Here is a 24,950-nt window from a genome sequence, read left to right as displayed (position 1 = left end):
CGACCCCCACCGACTTAATTAATGTTGATTGGGGTTGATCACTCGAAATCAGGGGGTGTATTAGAGTGGATAAGTGCGCCGGATCAGTATATTCATTCTCTATGATAATCAAATGGGTACTGACAGATTCTAGTCCTGTGATTTTGAAATTTGGCCGCGCTGATGACGTCACGACCCTCTCGACCAATCAGGGGATTTTGCGACGGAAGAGGCAGAAATTTTTTGTAAGACGGCAATCTAAGTGCTGTTGCATTAATATAGGGGGCGCTTGCGGACGGCGCGATCGGTCGGAAGTGCATTCTGCGCCGTCGTCTGCTACGGTGCGCGGTCCGAAAACTGCTTTTCATGTAGAGCCATAAAGCCTGTGTAGTTTACAAGACCGTATTTGCGATGAAACGCAGCGCACGCGGCAGCATGTAGATCTGAAAGGCCAGCTTGAATTATTCGAAGAAACGCCAAGCTGATCCAGAGCCTAGACGTGGCCCGCATCACAACACTAATTTATCCTGATCTTTAAAACTGATATCGGCTTCTTTCACGTTGCATAATTTGCAGTGGATTTTCGGGAAGTACTCGCCAGAGGATAACGAACGGTCGCGTACACAGGTGCACTGTGAAATTGGAAAATTATTTCGGAACGTTGTTTACAAATGTTTCTAAGGCGCAGCTCACGCCATGTATTCCCGCCCAGAGGTGATTACTGCACGTACTACGTGTCGTACTGTTTTAAAAGCACATCATGTCGTCTTTAATCGACCTTCCCTACTTAAACATTACTTCCTGGGTTGAACACGGTTGTTGTTAACGAAGAAACGACTCGCAGGTGCACAGTGAAGTATAAAGCCTACTTTGAAGACTTTTTGTTTCCGTGCATTTTTATGGGCCATACCCCCAGCTGTTACCTCCACACGACGACAGCAGTGCCATAGCATCCTGCACAGGTCACAGATCACTGTTGGCCTATACGGAACAGCTGCTGAAACAGTCATGTATATATATATATATATATATTTTTTGCTCCAGCACCGAAGCGACTTTTAATAACACAAATCTGTTACCTTTATTTTTTTATGTTTTAGTTCTGCTACAGCTTAAAAAGGCAACGAGCGCGCGGAAAGGAAGAAACATGTTTTTCAGGCCTCCAAACGTCGAAACATTCCTAAATATTAGAATTCACCGAGTATTCACACCATTATTAAATTTCAGATTTGTGAAAGCGGAATTAATTTGTTCAATATTTGTTTATTTGTTCAATAAACAGTAAGCAGTTTGCAACAAATGGTGTACACAATCGTTCACGAATAACCTGCACCTTTCACACATGAGCAGGTGACGGAGTGCTTATGTGTTTGCAGCTGACCACGGGCGCCTCGACAAAAATAGGTATTTGTACAGCATTTTACATCAGCCACACAAATAAATGCAAACTTGTCTTCTACTCAAAGATACTCGAAGCCCTGACTGCGCGGTAGTGCGCACATGCGAAGTTTATCGGTACGCTCACTTCGTAACTGGCCTAATCAGACCAGATCACAACTAGTTTGAAACATACGAGCGGAAAGTAATTCTAGCCCCGCCGCGGTGGCTCAGTGGTTACGGCGTTCGGCTGCTGACCCGAAAGACGCGGGCTCGATCCCGGCCGCGGCGGCCGAATTTCGACGGAGGCGAAATTCTAGATGTCCGTGTACTGTGCGATGTCAGTGCACGTTAAAGAACCACAGGTGGTCAAAATTTCCGAACCCTTCACTACGGCGTCTCTCATAGCCAGAGTCGCTTTGGGACGTTAAACCCAAATAAAACAAACCAACCAAAGTAATTCTATTGTTGGCAGATCACTTCAGTAGCACACAACGCATCTATGTTTCGAACATGTCTTAGACAACACGTACAAGAGTAGAGCCTCCATAATTATAACCTCGTACATACAGATATACAGTTGTTAGTTTTATTTATAGTTAGCTTCTACCGCCTTCCTTTTAGACGGCTGGCTGTCGTTACGTATGACGGGTCTTGAAGACAATGAGCTTCCAAGCTTATGACATGTACTGGTTCCCACAAAAGTTTCCGGAACACGAAAATTATAAGAAAGCTAAACTGCTGGGCAGCCTAGGACTGACGGGTGTGCCCCGTAGTTCCCTGGGCGACCCACACAATTCACACCTCAGTGCCTATTGCTACGCTTCTAGTCAGCGAAGAAATTAACGTTTTTCGTAATTTCGGCGATCAGAAAACTTTTGTGCTGCGCCACCTATCGTTACGAGCGATACGTAAGGAAACTAATACCGTCCAATAAAGAAAAGAAAATTCTAGCACTATCCTTGAAGAAAAAGATAGTCTGCGAAGCAGAGTTCGTTCACGTTAGATGAGAACAGTCGTGTATACGTTATAAATAAACCGTTCGAAGAATATTACCGCAGCTTCCCATAATTTACTCGGTATAAAACCGCTGTTTGATGCACACTTCAAGGGTTCTATACAGGAAAAAAAAGCGGTTATACAGACAGTTTAGTGAAAAATGCTCCGTTTTGTCAACGTGCCGATGTCTCAACAAAAACGTAAATCACGCCCGTATGCCGCAGACGTAGTGCTCCCGTAGAACCCCAGCAAAGCGGAATCACGCCGAATTTTCCGCTTTGACCTTGGGCTACTGTTAATAACCTACCTAATTTATTCACTTGCTACTCTGTGAGGTCATAAACGTGCCGCACGAGATCCACATTGTTTCAGATGTTTCCTTAAACATGTACATGCGTCAGGAGGTGCACAAGAGGTTAGAAAATCCGGCGCGATTCATCGATATGCTGACAATTAACAAAAACAGCGAAAGAATAGGTTATGATAGTGAAGCACAACGCATAACATACACCGTAATTTAATACAGTCGTGCCCCGTTAATACGACGCCTGTTAATATAGATGACTCGAATTGTAGACAGCTTTTCTGGGGACCAAACATATGCCTCTTAATATTGAACCTCACTGTGAGGACAATGACACGGTGAAAATGTACGGAGCCCATTCGGGCCCACGTATTTTTGTCCCATTAATATGGACAACGATGAAAACGAAATTCCGAGTTACTCTGCCAGATTTTTCCGCCTTTGGTATTGTTAGTGCAGAACGTCAGCGAAAGGCGGTGCGAAAGTGCAAGTACCCTAGTAAAGCCCTTTTTGCTAGTGAACGGTTTCGTGAATTACAGCAGCAACGTGCCTCACCATTTGTCGCATCGCATGAATGACTGCTAAAAAAATTCCTTCTATATGCTACGTTTAAAACCACATTCAGCGGCTGCCCGCCGAGTGAGTACAGAGTTCTTGGGATGTCAGCTGTCTTCATGACAGCATGCTTCATGACACCAAGAGGCGTCATCACGCGTTTCATGGACCATTAGGCGCTCGAAACGTGCTAAAATTTGCACCGCATGATTTTAAAGATAATGGCGACACGAATAATGTACCTCCAGCTTCCAAGATTACTCAGTTTTCACTTCACCGTCCGCCGCTACGCTGAGGAGGAGTCCGAAACCATAAAGGTCTTTATATATATATATATATATATATATTTCTTTTTGTTTTGCTTCACCATACGTTATTACGGACGACTCGCTTTATGGACACTTCTGCTCAGGAACCAGTGTCCACATTAACGAGACACGACTGTATATATAACAAATGTGCGCGATGTACAGCTAAGCAGGACGCAGCCCAAATTATTTTTTCTCTTAAATGCCGCGGATATTCAAGCGACGTGCTGCTCCAGTTATAGCGTAATTGATAGGCTACTTAGAACGAAAGTAGGATTTAGCATGGGTTGTGAAAACAGAAAAGCTCAGTCGATAACGCATCCACAAAGGGAAAGGAAATCTGTTTTAAAATATAATGAATTGCTTGTGATAAGTAAAGATTGTCTTTACTTGTAGAAGGTTTACATAGCTTGTCCGTGCGTAGTTCGTTATGTTTTGCGAGCCTGTAGCGCTTGCAGTGTTTCCGAAAGCTTCATCGGACTTTAATAACCATTAATAATATACATTTTCCTCCGATCAGCTGTTACCGAGAGCAAGTCCGCAATTTTTCGCTTGTAAATTGTAAGTCACAGATTCTGTTCCTCTGATCCATTGAACAGCCAATAGTAAATAATAAAAGAAACGCACGGTCGTAGGGTGGCGAATAAGACTAGACATTCCATTTAACACGTAAAATCATGTTCACTAACGCTGCCAGGAATTGGGTTCAAAAGTAGCGCGTTAACTTCATATGTTACGTAAGACAGAAAGAGAATGACTGAGTGGCTGCAGAACAGAACGTGATAGGTCGCTAGGCTTAGGGGCATTGGCTGTGGCAGTCCCAAATTCTAGGCAAACCGTGTGCCCGTAACTGCTTTCAACATATAATAGCTAATGGTGTTACTAAACTGGCACCAATACCGAGGCACTGCTAAGACGTCCCACTTATTTTTCTTAGCACAGGAACGAAAACGCATCTGCTAGAGAAGCATCAAACACGATATGAAAGCAGATTAGATATATCGGTTATCTTTCGTGACTATTAATCAAGCAGGTTTCACCAAAAAAAGAGAGCTTTGGTCAAGGCGCCCATGAAACCGTTTGATGGAAAACTTAGCTACGCAGGGAAGCATGCAAGCAGTCGTGCAATGAACGCGCCCCCGCAAGAACCTCTCTACAAACCTCGTTAACAAAAAAGTTACAGCGATCGCAATAAAGCAATTTGATACATTTCTCCCATGTCTGCCCTTTCTCACGCGGCTCCTACCGCAGGTGGGTAGACTATAATATGCACAAGAAAGATGTAAGTACAGTCGCATGTACAACTCAAGAACGAAGCTGAAAATGCTCCTCAAAGGAAAGAGTGTCCAGCCAACGGCGCCGACCGATTTTCATGAAACCCCTTGCCATGCTAGCGTGACAGGCGATGAACAACGGATTAATTTATCGTGACAGGGGATTAACCACGGGATAACCGCTACGTTAAGACAATAGGTCAACTTCATTGGCTCGAGCGCCTCCTTTGAGGGGCATTTGCCGCTTCATTCTTGAGTCTCAACCGACTATATAGCTCCTCTTCCCTGGCGTGAGGGGGTTATAACAAAGTTGGGTCGAATTCTACGTCACGGGTTCAGTCTGCGCCACGGTGGTCATAACAGGTAGGCGCTGGCACATATCACCTGAACGCCTAGAGCGCAGTAACGCGGGAGAAAAGGATGATAGACGGACCCGATAAAGCCATGAGCAAATAAAGGAACAACAAATCCAGCGAAGCGAAAAATTGACGTCTTCATGTTCAAAAAGTAACGATGCAGAGGAAATTAACAGGGCGTCCACAGAGCGCAGCTCACAAAACGCCAGGGAAACTCTGTACACCAGAGAGAAAGGGTGACCGACCAATGAAATTCTCTGCACCAATAACGCGGCGCATACATAGGCTCCCGTTCTCAGAGCGGCTAAAGAAAGGAAATCGCATACTTCGAGACGAAAGCGTGATCGGGTAATTTTGATCGGCTCTCGCCGGATCCGCAGCTGCGACATGTAATTTAGAACCCTTAATTTCCAAGTGAAACCCCATTTTACCAGATTTGTGCCCGAAAATAAGCCTTCTTGGAAACTTAGTTTCCGCGTGGACATAGTTGAAGACGCAGGCAAATCAGCGGTCATCTTGTGCGGAAATCCATTGATGCGTTTTCGTTCAAGTGGTCATATTAAAAGTCTTTGAAGGCTTCTTCTTATGGCGGTGCTTAATTTGAGCCCACATTCGAACAGAACGTGTCGGAAGCAAGAAGCAAAAGCACGGCATTGGCATCAAGCGCTATACAAGCTAACAGCGGTCTGCTGCATGGCTTTAAAACGATCGCATTGCCGTTGAATGAATGCTGTCGCAGTGTACAAATGAAGATGGGTGTTTTATGGACGCAGAAGCGCTGCGCAGTACATGGTAATGCGCGTGAAGAAATATTTATAAGAAATCAGAACAAAAAAATATTTGACCTTATAGAAGGACTGCAGTGCCTTAACAAAAATGTCTTTATACAGTCTACAGTCTGTCCGCAAACTCTTGCCTGTAAAGTGTATCGAATTTCTATGACAAGTCCTACAGACTAGTCTATAGGCAGTCTATAGATTTATGTCCATACACTTTTAGTAGACTTTTGCCTATAGTTAGTCTATAGACTATGAATAGACATAAGGAAATATCTGTACGAAGACAATAGAGTGTATAAAAAGTCTATGACAGTCTATCGACCACTTTATAAGGATGAAACCTGCTATTTCCATATATTGTCTACAAAACTATGTGCAAAAAAATAGAGGGTTTTATGCCGAACACGAAAACGAGCGCTTATAGTGAACTGTCTACTGTTACAAACTACGACCCGACGCAGCCTAAATGATGGAACCTTTTCCTGAATAACTCGATTTGTACCCGAACTTCAGCTTGAAAATTATAGCCCGATCTTCAACTTCCCCGAATTCCTGAAAAACTCGAAAACGAACGGCCCAAGATATATTCCAGTAACGATGTCAACCGCCAGACCTACACGTTGCGTTGGTTTATATACAATATGCTACCGTGGTTAAAGGCGCATTATATATAAAAAAAATCCCGATGTAAACGCAAAGCGTTGCGCACTATTTCGCACAATCGGTGATTTTTACTAAATCGACGCCACGCCCCGACGGCGCCGTGGAGTAATTCAAAAAAGAACGGCGCGCGCGGAACCACGTCGTTTGCTCGCCAGCACGTGTTGACGCTGTGGTCAGAATTTTCTTGAAAAATAGATCTTAAGCGCGCTGTTACAAAAATGTTTGCACGCTTATGAAATTGAAGATCCACTAACTGTCATTTTTTGAGTCTTCTCCTACCAGTAATACAGAAAGGGAGGGTGGGGGAGGAACGCTGTTCGCTTCCAGGCCAATAACGGAGCAGTTGCTCGTCAGACTACTATTCTAAAAATATGAGTAGTCCGGACTAGACGCGTGCCTACGTATATACGAACCGCTGTTACAACATCGCTCAGCAGACGTGACTGACAGGCACATTTCATGCGCCACGCGTTTTGAGCTTGACTGTCTGTGTAGTATATAGCGTGCGTTATTGCGGGATGCGTGTAGCGTGATTATGACGCTTTTTTATCCGCGCAAAGTACATGAGGGTGACTTGATTATTTGACATGTAATTCCATTTCATTCTGATTATTTTTGCACATCGATTGTCTCATGCCCGCACTGTCGTTGCAGTCAGACAGACGGTCTGATGGGCGGAATCGAGCCGAATTGAACGAAAAGAATTTTACCACCCTGACAGAAATTTCCGCAGACAGTCTGCAGACTGTCCATAGACTTCTGTCTATAAAGTCTATAGACTATATAGGCAAGTCCTAGAGAACGGTGCACAAGCAATACAAATTATAGAGATAGTCCATACACAATCTATAGATTTATGGACATACTCTTTTAGTAGGTTTTTGTCTATAGACAGGTCACAGACTATAAATAGACAGAAAGAAATATCGATAGGAAGGCAACACAGTCGATAATTAAACTACACAATGTCTATAGATCATTTTTATAAGGGCATGGCGGCCTCACATTCGTTAAGTGGCGTCCATCCACAGCCTGGTTTATTGCTTCGAGAATACAGTCCGTGAAAAAAAGCGACCTCATTGGCGCATTTTCTACCTGTACATACGGTTACAAATCTATATTCATGTTTGAACTAGTAGATGGTTAATACAGTTTCAGCACGATAAAAAAAAAAAAAACCCTCGAATTAGCGTGGCTTTATCAGTTTAAAACACTAGAAACCGCGAATGGCAATCTTTTATAGGTTGTTTTTTGACAATCGCTCGGTCTGCCTTAATTCTAGTGCGAAATGCAAAATACTGCGCTTACGACTTTTGTCACTGCTTCTTGTAGAAGTCTTCTTCGTCGATGTCATTGATTTTAAATTATTTGCAATGCACGCGAGCGCGTACCGCACAGGTTTCACAGCGGCCGTTTTCAAATGCCGAACAGCGATTTCTATCTTGTCTCGCGTTCATTGCCTTGGTTGAAGGAACGAAAGACAAAAGCTGGCCTCTGAAGCAGGCCTCCGTAACGCCGCCTGGTTGGATAAATTAGGCTGCAGCGGATGAAAATCGCCCAACAAGTCGTGAAATTTTTCACGCAAGCAAGTTGACTGATCCAGAATAGTAAACAGCTTTGGAGAGATAGCAATCGTCGCAGAATTATAACACACAGTTCTCTGCGGTTGGGAGCCCTCGCACCCTCGTCCTCGTTGTATATGTGAGTGACTGGAAAGCAGAAAAATCTCAAAAGTAAAGAAGCCTCCGAGGGGTCGCCCCAAGCAAGAGGCAAAATTGTGGCGCACGTCTACAAATCGTTGCGATTGACGTCATACACGCAGGCTACGGTGCGAAACATTATTTCGTTCGGAAGAGCCCAATGATTCCGATCGTCCGCAAATCGTAACGAGCGACGATTTGAATTCAATCACCGTGGTGCGAAAGGTGTAATCGCTCACCTAATTGCGATTTCCTTGACCGCAGGAGAAAAATAAAGTGTGTTTGTTGCATCGAACAAACGGGGAGATAATTGAGAGAGATCAATAATTTTATTGGACTACAAGGAACAAAGACTCAGGAGTTCGAGTTTACATTGCCTTGAAGCTAGTATAGCCGAAGTCTTTTCGGCGTTGTCAACATCGTTACTTTCATACATATTTTCTGCAACTGCGGAGCGAATTGGTTTTCGATCATATCTTCTAGCGTGGAACGTGAGGTATAGCTAGTAAGCTCTGTGTCGAAAATTACGCGGCATCTGGCCAGGTGCAAAATCTCGTTTCCCTCGTGATGAGAGGACGCAAAATGCGCAGACATGGCCATCGGGATGATTAGTGACCTTCTCATGAAGAAAGCATTAATTATTCCCACTTAAAGAATTGCAGATCTGAAGCCTAAATGACACATAAACAGGTCACCTTGCCGTCCGCTGCAAGTGCGCGTACACCCCCTGACTAATGGCTTGAGACGAGGTTAGAACATTCGAAATAAACAACTGTATATATATATACAGTGCAGACCGGGAGGCTCGGATGGTCCTTGCAAAATACTATAGATACACACGCGCTTCAAAAAGAAGGCAGACACGGAAACGACGCTCCTTTAGCGCTGTCTCTCAACCCGGCCACGACCACTCAACTCGCCCACGCGGGTGACGGCAAAGGTGCATAAGCGTGATGCGTATGGACCCAGGAATTCTATTGGTCGATTATTTTGACTGACGGGTGATGCACCTCCCTGTTGTCGGCAGGCCCGCGCTCGGTGGCAAGGGTCTTTCTCACGAGGCTTCCGTTTTTGACCGGGAAGAAGCACTCTGTCTTGCAACTAGGAAAAGTGGAAGCTATACATGCGCTAGGCGGCAGATTGCAGATGAGCGCTGCTTTCAGAACCTCGCAACCCAATCACACGGGTCGGAAACCGCCGCCTAATTATTATTTTAATTATTTACCTATTCATTATTTAATACATAATATCATTTTACGTTTAATAACAGCCATTGTTCGGCAAGTGTGTGCATAATTATCGTCCTATTTCCATCCTTCCTAGTTTTGCGAAAGTTTTAGAAAAACGTATATTCTTAGTAATGAATAGCTTTATTTCTAAATCAGGGGGTTTCCCGAATGTCAGTGTGGTTTTATAAAAAAAAAAAGAGGTACTCAAACCTTATTAAAACAAATCAGTGACCCTTTGTTTTCTTCACTTCAAAGAAATCTTGTATCATGTGCACTTTTTTTTTTTTGGATGTCCCAAAAGTGTTTGACACGGTATGTCATGCTATATTATTAGATAACCTCTACAACTTAGGTTTTTCTTGTCCTTATTTTCGACTATTGCATAATTTCCTTACAGATCGTTCCCAGCTTGTTTCCATTTCAAACATTTGGAGCTCCCGTGTTTTACTCAAGGCTGGTGTACCACAAGGTTCCATATTGTCTCCCTAACTTTTTGAAGTATGCGTTAGGGACACATGTATTGTGCTGCCTACTTGCAAGCTATTTTAATACGCAGATGATGCTGCACTTGTAGCTACCCGCGTGAATTTTTCAAACACATTTCAATGCTTCAGAATTACGTCAGAAAGTTGCTGGACTGGTTTGACAAGAATTTAATTAATATTAATCATTCTAAAGCAAAATTAAGTTGCTTCCATAGCCCACTCAAGAGTGTCCCACTTTCTTATTCCCACCATTTGCATACATCTCGATGTATGAACTGCTCCTGCCCTCCAGTACATTTTTTGGATTTCGGATCGGTAAAGTATTTGGGAATTTGGTTTAATTCCGGTCTTCTTTCTCCTATTCACTTATCCTACATATGTGCAAAGCTAGTAAAGTTTTCTCTTTGTTGTATCTTATTAAAATGTTTATACCTATTTCGCTCAGGAAGCTATTCGTTCATTCATTAGCCTATACAGTGTACTCAGGTATGAGCCACAACATTTATTCATTGTTCTGGTATCTGGCATCAACGTGTAAGTAGGTTCTTAACATTTATGTTAAAAGTGTTACTTACGACGTGTGTACTCCAAAAAATTTGAACTTTTTTTCAGATGCTAGGGATGCCAAAATTTCGATCCCTTTTTGTTCATACACTGGTACTCAAACATTTCTGGAATGATACACTTGAAGTTCCCACTATGCTTTCAAGGCCTTTACATCATGTAACCGCATTTTCAATTCCACACAGGCGTACCCGATTTGGCAAATATACTCGAGCTTATTATGTACCAGATATATTTAATGCTCTTCCCCCTGAAATTAAATCCTGCCAGTCTATGCTTGATATTCGCAGAAACCCGAAGAAATTGCACTTTGAATAATTGTGTGCTGCATATTTCATGTCTGCTCGGTTTCTTTCAATGCTTTCTTTCTTTTTTTTCTGCCTAAAAATAGCCGATTTTGAGGCCGAGTATTACTGTTTACTGACAAACTTCGCGTGACAAGCCACAATGGCTTAGGCGAGCCTGACTTTTGTAATTGTATTGGTAGATTGTATTGGTGCGCTGTGTCGCCCTTTTGACGCTGTTCATTTGCTCGTTTCTTTTTCGTTGCAGATTTGTCACGCTTCCTGCAAACTTCCCCTGCAAAGAAGTCACTTCAAATCCGCTGCTGACGAGTTGTGTCATCATATACAGCAATACGGCGGTAACTGCGCTCTAGCAAACCTCGACATGTCACGGTGCAAACGAGAAAACGTGTACATATGATGTGGACTTCAGACATAGCACCGCGCCTACCCCTGAAGTTGAGGAGAATGCGAAATTTCGCTTACGGAGGGTGTATCCGTCTCACAAAAATTTAGTCAACAAATTTTTGTGGGAGAATACCGTGGAGAATCAACCACGAATACCTGGTAAGCAAAACACACATTCCGGGAGACAACTGCACAGGGCAAGCGAGCTTAATTGCGCGTGCAAACAAATTTAAATACATAACAGCGTAATTAAAACACACGCTCAGAAAGAAAGAAACTGGCTCAAGTTATCATCAAAAGCCAGTCTGAGTTCACACGCAGGTCACTTTGACTTCAAAATAAAAAAAAGGAAAGAGCAAAAACTCTAGCGCCAACTTTACAACGCTGATTTGCATGCCTGCGCTGAGTGAGACCCTAGCAGTCGCGCCTGAGCGTGATGAATACCCTTTCAGCGCCCGCGCGCTCTCGAAATAACCTGTGCGAGCAGCGTCGACGTTAATGAGAACCCGCGGCGTCTTCCAGGACAAGAGCACGACGCCACTCAATAACCCAGCCATCGCCACGACACACTATACCTAGTATGCGTGTCGCGATAGGCGCGAGAACACAGGTACCCTTCTCACTACTGCTTTCTTTTCTCTATTTATGATTTATTCTGTCCGCAACTCCAATGCACAACGCAGGCTGCATGAAAGGCATATCCGGCAAACACGCGTCGCGCAACACGATTGTCCACGAACAGCCGCCGGCGTTGAGGCACCATGCGCAGCGAGTCCCGCGTACATGGATCCGCGGTAGAACTGCAGCCGAGAGACTGATCGGTCTCCGGCAGCCGATAAGAGAGACCACACGGAAGGCCTGTGGTGGCCGTACGTGGGAGTGTTTAGGAGGAGCAAAGAGTGAGGAGGAGGGCAGCACATTGAAGGAGGAGGGTGGGGAGAGAGAGAAAGCGAAGAGCGATAAAACAGCCATTTGCCACCGAGGCACGTGGCTCGGCAGGACGGCGAGCAAACAGACACGATTCCTAACCATTACACGTGTCGGCCAGCAAAAGCGATGAAAGAGAGGGCGAGGGAAAGAGGCAGAGAGAGACGCACACGGTGGCGGGAAAAAGCGATCAGTGGCACCGCGGCCGCCGCCAAACGGGCCCCATAAATATCCGCGGGCGCCCAAAGAGAGCGCCGAGCAGGACGCACACTGCCGACGCGCGGCGGGCGCGCGCGCTCAGTCGCTCCTTCGCGAGCATTCGCGGCAGCCGGCAGTAAAAAAGAAAGAAAAAGACCGAGAGAACGGGGGGGGAGAAAAAGGGGACCGCCTGAGTGAAAGAAAACCGTTTTAGAACCCCGGGGCTCGCCGACTATGACCTTCCTTTTGAGCCCTCGAGAACTCCATAAGAACCTCCTTCTCACATACGCGCCGCTCTCTCGTTCCTTTTTCCTTTGGCTCAATATACGAGGGCAGCGTGTTTCTTCTCTCTATTGCCGGGCCGTATTACACTGCGGTCTCGCAGAGAACCTCCCTCCAATCCCTTCCCCCTCTTCCTTCAGGCAGCAGCAAATGGACACCGCTTCACCCGCCGCCGGCCAGTTAGTGTACGCACGCACAGACGCGCGCCGCCGCCGGACCGCAATAATTTGTGTCACCCCCGGGCCGAAAACGAGTGTTTACGGTCGTTCTTTATGGCGTGCCAAGTGATTGCCGATTTCGGAGCGGGGTGCGCGACGCGAGCTCTCCTCCTCTCCACTGCGCCGCTCTTCCTGCATGCCCTCCTCATGCTCCTCTTTCCCTCCGCTCGGCGTGTCGTGTTCAATGAGCAACTTTTCACAAAAGCCCACGCGCTTCTCGATGAACAGGTGTATTATGTAGCATTCGGGGAGTACGCGTGAGCGTCTGGGTGTATGTGTGTGTGCATGTACGGTTACGGGCGCTAAAGTAGTAATGGGTCCACACCATGTGATCGCGTTTCGTCTGTGCGTCTGTGCCTCCAGCTCATTAATCTGCCGCCGGGGGCACGCGTACGCTCTCTCTCTTTCCCTTTTCCGCTGCCTGCAGCGGCGATAAGACTAATCGAGATTTTCAGCTAAGCGTTTGCGCATATAAGCGTCCCTGCTCCGCTTATAAGACGTACAGAAGACGGGAGAAAGGTGTTACGCTCTAGATTTGTTGTTATACATCCGTTTGCCACCCTTAGCCAGTGCAGGCAAAAAGAATGAAAGGCTTTGCCCTGGTGTAGGTACTCAGATGCCTTTGGAGGGGGGCCCTAAAGACGCGTGTTTTGATTCTCTCAGTTAAGCAGGGTTTACCTCCTCGCCCTCTATCTACAGTCGAAAAGCGCGGGAGCGTACAAACGTGGTCCCCCAAGCACAGGCGCGCTACGTGTAGCGAGCGTATGTATGTGTGTGTGTACATCCGTGGTACGTAGTAACGGTCCACGATGTAAATAGACGTGTAATGGAGGCGCGAGTTCGTCGCGTGCCACAGAGTTCTTCATGGCCTTTTAGTGACGCCGCGGGCGGGGAAATCACTCCAGAACACGCGAATGTCACGATTTTCGCGCGCGCTACAGCTCCCGTATTTCTCGTCGGAAACGTCGACGCCACCGCCGCGGCTCCACCGCTACTGAGTTCGCACACGTCACGCACTGTAAAGCCGTCCTTCTGCAGGTCTGATGGAACTCGCGCAATATTTTCGCTCGCAGTAGGAAATTAGTGAGTTGTGCAGGAGTTGTTCCACTACTAATGTCTTCACCATCTAGTTGGACCGTTCTGTTTTATATACCTCGGGTTAGCTGCACAAAACTTTTCTTTCTTGTGCTCTGATTCGACGCCGCCTTCCGTGTAGTTATAATCAGGGGCGTAGCCAGGAGGGGGGCGGGGGGGGGGGGGGGGGGGGGGGCTTATAAGGCTTCAGCCTCCCCCCCCCCCCCCCCCTCGAAATTTTTTCGAACTGTCACGAGCGCAGCATGGCTCAAGTACATATCGCGACTTCTGCTATATTAGTTTTGTTCTTGCCTGGATCGTCTGTCTTTCCGTGTGCAAAGTTTACTATATGTGATTGCGCAAGATGTTCATTTGCCTTGTTTGACGCTTTATATAGAGTGACTTTTGCTGATATACGTAGATTTAATGGAAACATACGTGTATTTAAATATCTTATTGCGAGGTTTTGTGTATACGTACAGTGACTTTGTTTCCAGTGACACTTTTTTGTTCTTTATCAAGTTGTTACGTTTTTCATATGAGCAGCATGCACTGCTTTGCTGGTTTCGAACTGATATAGTTCTACATTTGGTGTGATATTTTCTTTAAGTATTAAATATGCAAAAACATGGAAGCATTGGCATCAGTTATGTCTGGCACGATCTTTAAGACATACGAATACATTCTTTTATTTAAAAAAAAAACATATTTCACTTCTCTAGACAGAGCGTAGCATTATCTAATACACAATGGCATTGTCAATGTCAATTGGGTTATTATTCTTGCGTTTGATTCCTCCACAAATTCTATGATGAGACCGCGCTGCAAAATGAGCCCCCCACCCCAACAAAATTTTTGGCTACGCCACCGGTTATAATGAATGACCAATCACGTACAGGGCACTTTGAAGTAGAGGTTTTATGAATGCTGCCATCGACGAGTTAAATATGTACGATGTACACGTGTTTCTTAGTTATGATTGGAGGCATAGGTCACTACCTTCTAAAAAATCGGCTAATCTATTCGATCTACAAATGCGGTTACCACACTTTGACGACAGCGAAGTTGTCCAACCTAGACTGGAATATTAACTCGGGATGTATGAAAAAAGCACAGAAACGCTGCAAGATCGAACGTGTACGAGTAGTAATTATATAGCTGTAACTGTCTCAAACAGCGGCAAAATACAAAAACACCCGGGAGCAGTGCGATGTCAGCCCACGCTAAAGAACCCCAGATGGTCTGAATTAGTCTAGAGACTTCCACTACGGCATCCCTCATAGCTCATGAGTCGCTTCGAGACCTTAAACTCATAATTTACAACTTACAATTTGTTTCTAATGGAGGACATTCATTTCGTCCGTTCTCTATGTGCTTCCGACGCACACGGAACACACCTTCTTTTGACATGAGCCCAATAACGGAATAAAGCTGTTTTTCGAGATTAAATATCTATGCCTCACACAACGATCGTGTCGTGTCTCTTCGCAAGTTCACTGACGAAGCCACACCTGTGGTCGGGTGTAAAGACATATACTATACTATCGAATGTAGCATGCACAGCTGTCACACGAAAAACTTTTCAAGCACTGTTTATACTTCTGAACTTGTCACATATTCTTTCCAACCGCGAGCTGCATCATACTGAGCAGGCTTTTCGACCTCTAGTGCACCCGTAATTACATCGCCGATACCATGTTCACTGCATTGTAAGATAGCTACGAGCACGTCGTAACTCAGTTCGATGAAAGACAATTAAGCCTGGATTACTGTTCAGCGGGCTACGAAAGCGGTAAGCTGCAAATGGCCGATATTAGGCTTGAGTAGCTGCGCTAATTACGAACCCAGAAATACAAGAATCCGGGCCGCCGCACTGACGCCACGAGATGATAGTGACTTGAAACCTTTACACACTTTCTGCTGCTTTTTATTCATCGTCTTTATCTTGCCACTGAAACCATCACCATCCATGCTGCCCGGTATAAGGCCAGGTCAAGCTTATGCGAGTACGCGTTATTTGTTTTGTTTTATTTTTGTCTGCAATTAAAAAAATGGCTGAGGCTTAACTTGGTTAAGCCAGGAGAATGCGAAGCATCATCGTGTCACGTGATTTGGAGGCGCACAACCACAGCGACGGCGCGAGGTGGGCCCCCGTTTCTCCACTGCCGTGACGTCATCGTGTCACGTGGTGTGACGTCATGTATCACGTGATTTGGAGGCGCATAACCACGGTGAAGGGCTGAAGTGGTAGCTAAAGTAGTATGCTTCGCATAAATAATTGAAGGGGAACACTTCGTTCGGGAGCCTTAAAGGTATGAAGCGATGGCGTAATGGTTTACTTCCCATATATGCAGGAGGTCGTTCTCTATATACTTGCATTCATAGATCCCTGGGAGTCCTCATACCCCTCCTGGCGCAGTGGTGCAGCGGTTAAGCGATGCGCCCCTTCCCTGCGATGGCAGGTGCTCCCAGCCGTGGGCCTTGTGCGGACCAGGTTGCTCTTCCCGAGAGACCAATGATTAATTTTCCTGCTACCTGCCACAGTGGCCGTTTTGTTCACTATCCGGTGGGCAGTCACGTGACTATAGGTGGCCCACCTGCCTCCTAGGTTGCTCTCTGGGGACCACCTGCCATAGCCATGCCGTGATTCTCCGCTCACAACGCCGACAACGACAACGCCGACACCAGATTTTCTAGAGAACGCGGCCTTTAACGCTATCGCGTGTTAAAACCTCCCTTGAGCTTATTAGGAACCCATGGACGCTACAGCGGAGACTCCGTAAATATGGAACTTCTGCTTCCGAGTATAAAGAGATCGCTGCTTCGATTGCTGCTGACCGCAGGTGCTGTATTTCAAATGCGGGGCGAAATGCAGGAAACACTCGAGCATAAAGATGCCAGTGTATACATCATGGAAGTCCAGGTGGTGTAAAATTATCCCCGGAACATCGGCTATAAAACAAAACTTTTTGGTGCCGTCATTTACCCCGCTAGTTCAATCAGGAGTATGCAACGGAATCCCGCGCCTACCACGCTTCGACGTACCTGAGACGAAGAGTAAGGGTGATTTGCTCCTAAATGCGATGATGTCGCTCAAAGCAGGTCCAGAAATAATAATGAAAATCTTCAAAAGAGCATGTGTCACCCTTGCATTCCGCAATCTCGCCATTGCACTGAACCGCACCTGGCGGTGATGTCGCCACATACGGAGTTTTAATTAAGTTTGAGTCATAAGGCTGGACCCGCAATGATCGCATATATTTTTGCTTTTTGTTTTGTATTTGCTTCGAAAGACTTGAACCAGCCGACGATGCTGAAACTCCGTACACCTGAGTGAAAAACTATGCTCCGACATCTCATGTGAAATGTCTATCCGGCTCGGACGGCAACAACTCATCCGACAGTTCCTGCTGATCTTACATGTGGCTACAGACGATTTTAGCTTATGTAATAGGATGCAAGTAGGGCGCAAGTAATCAAGCAAACCGGCAAGAAACTTTTGGTGCCCACGTATCGGCCGTAATTACGCGCTTCTCGGGGCACAGCGACATAGTGTGTGTCTAAACATTCCAAAGTGCCTCCGTCCATTCGTGCAAACTAAGCTGTGTCTGTATGAAAAGAACAAGGCTGCAAATGCCCCTCAAGGGAGGCTCTCCCGCCAATGGCGTCGGCCGACTGCCAAGATGCCATGGTTACTACCGTTGCACCTGCTAGCGTGACATCGCAAGGGGCTGGCAGATTAACCGGACCAACCGCGAAGTCGTCATACTCGGGATACGCCTAGGCCGCCTCCTTTGAGGGGCATTTTCCGCTTCATTCTTGATTTGTATCGAACTGGCACAATTATTCGGCGCTGTAGCCCATTCCAGTCAACAGAGACTTAACTGGCGCAGTCGACAGGATCTCGCTTCTATCGGAAGACAGAGCATGACATAAGGCAAGGAATACGCGACGATTCTAAAAACGCGAGTCAGCAGTCGGCAATATAATAGTCGAATACAACTCAAGAGCGAAGCGGCACATGCCGCTCCAGCCAATGCTGTCGACCTGTTCTCCCCCTTTACCCCTTGGCCGATCCCTTGAGTCGGCCAGCGTGAAATCGCAGGGGGAGGGAGAGGAATGGCAGTAGCCACGGCTTAATCGGATTAACCACGGCGTAATGAAATGCGGCCCATGCCTAAGGCTCAAGGGCCTCCTTTGAGGGGCATCTGCAGCTTCGTTCCTGAGTTGTATCCGACTAAAGAAAATGTATCACGAGACGTGCTAATCAGCAGTGTTGGAAAGTTCGGTAGCTTGAACGAGGTATATAGCAGCCGCAACCCGGCGGCGGAAAATTTACAATCCACCAGTGAGAGCGAAGTCACGCTCTCGTTTAAAAGCGGCAAAGGCCCATGCACGACGCGATATATAACGTCGCCGTTCCCTTCTTTCGCGCTGCCGTTGCCGCTTCGAAAGCGCCTGCTCGCGAACTCGAGGAGTCTCGTTGAAAACGCGAACAGTACAAGCAACACGCGTGGTGCACCTGACGGTGCCCGTCGTGCATGTTGTTGCAGGGTTGGGCGCGAGGCTGTTTGTTGTTGTGCCAGTTGGCCAACACCGCTAAAAGGAAACTAACGCGCTCGCTCCGAGGGTTCTAAATCGGTCCGGCGACGCCGCCGCAAGGCGAAGAAGAAGAGGAATCAGCGGTACTCGCTCGCGGGGGCCCAGGCGCTGAAACGCGTGCGCATGCCGCGAGAGTATATAAGCGCGCGCGGAGAGGACTGGTCGGTTCCCGACGGCAGGAGAAGAAGCCGGGGAGGCCCGTTTTAGCGATGCCTTCAAATTTAGATAGAGGAGAAAAGAGAGCGGCGGCCCAGTGCAAACGTGCCGCCGTTACCGGGCCTCGCATGCGCGGGGACGACTTCGCTCTTTTTCCGCGTCTATTCGAGCTATATGCGACGCGCCGAACGAGAGGGGCCACGCGACGAAGTTGCTCGCGCGGGAACTTGCAGGAAGGAAGGAAGGAAGCGGCGAACGACGACGCACGGACGGGATCGCTATTCGTCTCGATTTATACTTTCTCTCTCTCTCTTGAGGGAGGTGAGAGAGTAAACGACAGTTCTTGACTGTTTCCTGCAGCGAGGAATGTGCTTGTTGAAGATGTACTGCGCGGAGCAAGGCAGAGAGTGAGTTCTGGTGAATTATTTGAATACACTGCAGTAGTACTTTCAATGCTATCGGGGCCAGAAGTAACTGACTTCCCTAGCAAGTTCAGAAGCGCACTGCGCCGCGCTCATCATCAGGACTCATGAAAAGAGTTTGGTTACTTCGAGCAAAGGGTGCTTTTGCGAAGCTGACGTGCAAAAGCTATTACAGATGGGTGGTTTGAAGGTTTCCAAGTCCGCAAGCAGCAAAACGAAGCGTCCGCCATGCACATATTTACTCATTATTGTGTAACAGAATAGAAAGTGACCGCTGGGGATAGTTCAACGGTGTTCTTATTGAAAGAGGTCAAAGTGCTGTGATATATTTCTTATTTCATGTGCCATAACAGCACGTCATTAGCGTAGCCTTTCAACGTGGCAAGAGAGGCGATTGGTGTCGTGATTAGAGGGCAATTTGTGCGGGAGATCGTGCTTGAGATATCCGCCATTTGCAACGGCTCGCCAGTTAGGAAGCGGGTGCAATGAAACGGGAAGTAAATGTGACAAGAGAAAACTTGAGTGCTTGCGCAAAAACAAAAGCTATGATGAAGATAGCACATTAAAATTACATACAATTTTCACATCAGCATAGAGTAATGGCATACGTGGTGAAAGAGCGAATGTACTTATGGGAGCAAAAGTAAATGAACCACGTACGCGTATCTGTCATTTAGGTTTTTATTGAATGCAGGACAGCCAACACTGCAGTCGGCAAACGCTAATCGCGGTAAGCATGGTCTGCCCCGCTTAGCACCTTCCGAATGCGTCTACACTTAACTGCGACACTAACTGGTTATGGCGCTCGGCTCCAGACCCAAATGACCCGGGTTCGATCCCGGCCGCGGCGGTCGAATTTCGATGGAGGCGAAATTCTAGAGGCCCGTGTACTGTGCGTTGTCAGTGCACGATAAAGAACCCCAGACGGTCGAAATTTCCGGAGCCCTTCACTTCGGCATCCCTCATAGCCTAAGTCGCTTTGAGACGTTAAAGCCCCATAAACCACTAAGTTTCAAGAAATAAGTTTTCAAAATCCGCCTCCGTGGACCACTTACTACTGCTACACAAGGAACAAATCGAACCCATTCATAAATTTGCAGAGCTCAGTGAAGCTGGCAGGTCATACAGCGTAACGCAAATGGCCACGCAGAAATTATGAAAATCGCATCGGGCAATGAGCGTAAACTTGCGGGAACAAATTTCGCCGAAAGCAAACAGCGCGAAAGAAACCGCAACGCGAGGATGATGCGTACCGCATTTATATCTGATGTGGCATCCCTCGCGTCTTTTAGAGTCACAGATGATGGGAAGGAACTGTATACATTATCATTGTACGCCTATACATGTATAGTATATGCCCACAACGCGGTCCTCACAGAGCCGTGCTACAAGCTGTTGAACTGGCGTTTAGTTTCGTGGGTGTTATCAATTTTAGGGCCAACGTAAACTTACGCCCAGCGCTTTGATGGCATGCGTTCACGTCTCAATAGAAAAAAGCGGTGAACTTTTTTTTTTTTTTAGCCATGCCGTAATTTACTTCCCTTGCTGCTCTGCTAAAGCTCTTGCGAGTTTCTGTGTAATAGCATCGTTTCAGTGCATGAATTGGCTCTATAACGACGCGTTACCGACAACGAAATCTTTGAAGCTGCAATGACATGCACCCAACGAGACTAGTTACGTAACAGACAATAATATGTTGAACATGTACCAATATACTTATTCATACTTTTCTCGCAATTTAGCGCCTGAATTTTCGCCCATTTTGCTGCGGTCGTTTCCTATAAATGCATATAAAGCAAGAATGTTAGTATTCAAGCGAAAACGGAGCAAAAAAAAAAAAGCCAGGAACAGACAGCTGCTTACGCTTCAGTGCTGGTTACTTGTTATGTATCTTTTATGCTACTGCTTGGATAACTAATAAATTAGCGCTTTTTCAAAAATGTGCTTACAGATGCTGTCCTGTTGCTTTCCCTCAGCCTGACGACTGACGAGTGTTCCAGGGTGGCATTTAAAAACTTGCGCACAATCTTTGAGGCAGTACAGTTTATATACAAAATAAGCGGTTTGTAGTATTGCACAATTGGGAACTAGGCAAATTAATTTCTGAGAAGAACACGAAGCCTCGCACTCATGAGACGGTGTGAACGGGCTTCCAAATAATAGCAGAGCAATTAAAGCAGTGGATTATGAGGTTATGGCTCAGTGACTAGCTTGTTTATACTCTCTTAGTTAAGCAGTCTTGGCCTTATGTCAGTACTTACTCATATAATTATCACGAAATATGGTTTCGCGTACCGAATAACTGCACTCTCGATAACAGCTCGAAAGAAGGCAACACTGCCACTGACTATCAAATGGCGATTGTATTTCAGAAAACGCGAAAATGTGGGCTTCGAACGACACATGCCTACCCCTTTACCACAGTCAAGCTGAGCTGTGCATTTTATATTTGTCTTTTTGATTTTAATCCGTTAGAAGTCTATATTGTCGGGCGCTGTCAATCTTTAACGCTTTGTGCGCGATGAACTCACATCGACAAGCTAGCCCAACTTTCTACGTTTGTACTCCCTGATGTTTAAAGAAATAAACTATTATTTCGAGAATTCACTGCCAAATTATGTAACAGGTGCGCACTGAGTCAAAAACTGAGTTCGCACAACGACCCATCCCTCAGCGATGTAAACGAGAGTGTTCACATAAAGCACTCAAATGGGGCCCTTTCCTTCCCAGGTGATTACAGAGGGCATTCAAGGCTCGATTATCGCGCTCGCCACTCAGTCTTAATGATGGCGCGCACGTGAGCTGGACTAAGCGCGCCGGCCGACGCTTTATACATGTGACGGCGCAGCGAAACACTGCCATCAATCTCTACACTTTGGACTCTATATCGAACTACGCCAAGCTTGGTGCAATGCAAAACTAGCCTCTCCCCGTTTGCGGCGAATATATTAACGCAGAACACTTTACATATCATTAGCGGCAACACGTGAGCGCTTGAATTCACAAACACGCTTATTTGTCCTCCTAATAGGTTCGCGACAGAGCCTGCATTTTTTAATACTTTGTACTCTACTTCAGAGTGAAGCATAATTAGAGTATGCGTCTTATTTTCGAGATCGTAATTATTTATGATGAGAAAAAGGTTAGATATGTGGATATATGTTCATACATTGAGGTAAATATGTAGTATTTGTGAAGAACGTAATATCTCGCCAAAATAACATGCAGGGAAAATGTCACTGAGGTCGCAACAATTTTTTTCATTTTTTATAATTTAGGCTAACGTCTCATATGCTCCCTCTTCATGGCAGTGAATAAACACAGATCGCGCTTATGGCTTAGGAGTAAACTTGAAAATTACACCGCCATTAATATCCCTCAGTGCCTTGGGCCAGTCGTGTTTGGGCCACTGACAACAGTCGAGTTCACTGCGAACGGCACAAAATGATTACGAATTAATTTACTTTCGCTTCCTCCATCACCATCGCGAATGCACGCCACCACCGCCTAAAGTACGGCCGTCATATTCCCGTTAAGCAGCGAACGGTATACATTCAACCGATGCTGTATAAGTGCCATATAATGAAATAGGAGGGCAGTGTCTGAGATGCACGCGTTGTTAGTTGGCATGCCCCACACGGGCATCACGAAATATCGCTGGGCGTTTCGTGTATTACGTCACCTGTCTTCAATACCACAATATTAGTAGAAAAGAAAACTTCACATAACGCGACTTTGCCAAAGGGGGCTACACAGTTTCGCTTTGCAACGCATGGTCCGCTTGACTGTTAGCACCCGTTTCACCGAACGAGACAGTGTCGCGTGCATGCAAGCAGACATCGTTTCTGCGAGCGTTTTTCTTGGGGGAATTCATGTAACGTATTGTTGGTCGCTGACGATGTCGGCAAATAAATTGCGTGCTAATCGCATGCAACTGGAGAGGGCACATCATTTACCTGCATTCACGTGCGCCTTCTTCATCCAAGGATAGATGACGGGCTGGCCGGCCTGGTTGCAGTCTCCACCGGCGACGGTGGTGGGCGCGGTGGCCGTCCCTCCGGGACTGTGCATGGGGCCCACAACGTGCGGCGACTGCGGCGAGGGCCGCAGCATGGTCGCGGGCGGCGGAGGTGACGGCGACCGCTGCAGCGGCGCGGGCGGCCCCGAGTACGGCGGGCTGTGTCCGCCGCCCGCATGGTCGAGCCCGACGCTGGGCCGCGACAGCGGGCTCAGCGTGGTCTGCGTCATGGAACATGAGTGCTGGTAGTAGTGCGGCGACGCACTCGACACGTAGCCGCCGTTCTCGGTGGCGTACGGCGGTGCCGCCGCGCCTCCGAACGAGGCGTACGGGTGCGCGGCCGCGGCCGCGTGGTGGTGGTGGTGCGGCGGAGCCCCGGCGTAGTAGTCACCGGCACCATGGCTCGGTATGTAGTTTCCCTGCGAGTACTCCTCGGGTGGCGGGAACTTGGGGTCCACGTAGGACGGCGAGTTCATCAAAAACGAACTCATGGTCATTAATTTTTGCCGGCTGAATTGGATGATGGAGATAGTTTTGCTTCGGGCTTGTCGCCGAGCAGCGCCATGGCTCCGCCCCGCCGCCGGAGATTAGCATATCACGTGATGGACGCCATCCAATGGTGGAGGCGGCGCGCGCGGCGCTGAACCCGGCGGCGCTCCGGCGTCAGCGGCGACGATGATGGATGGCGACCGCGCTGGCCGCTCCACGCACATGCGACTCCGCAGAAACGCCGCGGCTCTGACCTGTCCGATGCACGGGGCGCACGCGGGTTCCGAGGGACACACCACACAGAGTCGGCCGAGCGGCGGCAGCGGGGGCGCGTCCACAAACACGCACGGTGTAATCCAGGCACGGGCGGACCGATGCGGCCCGCGCCAGCAGTCGCGATCGAGTGGCGCTCTCTCACGTGGCAGGGCGGACGCGCCAAACTTGCCGACTATAGCGCTGCCGCCGGCGACCGGAGTGTTTGTTGGGGAAAGGGGCGGGCGGGGGAGGGAACCTAGGGGGAGGAGGGCTCGTGGGAGGGCGCTCGCCCGAGCGGCGGCGGCCGGAGCGGCGCGCTCGGGCAACAAGTTTGGCAACTCCGCTCGGCCGCGCTGGCGCTGCAGGCGCGAGCGACGCTGGTAGCCGCTGCTTCGCCGCAGGCGCTGCTCCTCACACCCTCTTTTCTCGGTAAGCGAGAGAGAGAGAGTTTCCTCTCTTCCATCAACCACCGCTAAGTCTCTACAGCTGAGATTCCTTCGAACAGTGACGTGAGAACGTATCAACTTGAGCATGTTTAGCGGTTTGTATCTTGCACAAATTCAATGCGCCCTTGGAAGAGGCCGAAATGCGGAGCCTGTGCAATTTTTCATTCAGTACGTGCATAGGCAAGCAGATTTTCATCAGAATAGTTTCAGTAGAGTACTTACTATCGTCTTTACCCAGTCGCCAGCAAGTAAAAGTTGTACGTGTGTGAAAATGGCAGCCTCATATATTTAGCACACATTTTTATCTGTGCACTAAGCATTTTTTTTTGCTTTCTTCACAGGCAAAAGTTTTTTTTTGTTTCGTCAGATCCGAATATTATACCGCGTTTAGTGGACCTTGGAAGAATTTGCTCTTAAGTGCTGTTGCTTTCAAGTGTGGTCGCTGCTGTGCAAAAACTTGTAAACACTATGTACAGATGTCTGTCGAGTGTTATCTATATGCCACATTTTCTTTCAGTTCGATGTTTCCAAGACATATTAGCACGGCGTTTGTCATCTGAGCGTCTCCGTCCAGTTCTCAGAAACACAAAGCTTTCTTC

General features: G+C 47.2%; 1 protein-coding gene across 1 annotated transcript in view; it reads right to left on the bottom strand.

Annotated features, from left to right (window-relative positions):
* LOC149339628 (homeobox protein Hox-D4a-like) overlaps nucleotides 1-24,110 on the bottom strand; it is a 45,965-nt gene extending 21,855 nt beyond the window's left edge. Inside the window, exon 1 of the mRNA XM_089548329.1 lies at nucleotides 23,100-24,110. Within this exon, the coding sequence (XP_089404455.1) occupies nucleotides 23,100-23,658 (559 nt within the window). The 5' untranslated portion in view covers nucleotides 23,659-24,110. The remainder of the gene's footprint in view (nucleotides 1-23,099) is intronic.
* Between the last annotated feature and the right edge of the window lie 840 nt (nucleotides 24,111-24,950).

Source organism: Amblyomma mixtum, chromosome 6, assembly GCF_055824585.1.
Source record: "Amblyomma mixtum isolate Tamu chromosome 6, ASM5582458v1, whole genome shotgun sequence".
In the NCBI taxonomy this organism is placed as follows: Eukaryota; Metazoa; Arthropoda; class Arachnida; order Ixodida; family Ixodidae; genus Amblyomma; species Amblyomma mixtum.
Note: the sequence above shows the minus strand (reverse complement) of the source record. Positions and strands in the feature narration are given on the sequence as shown.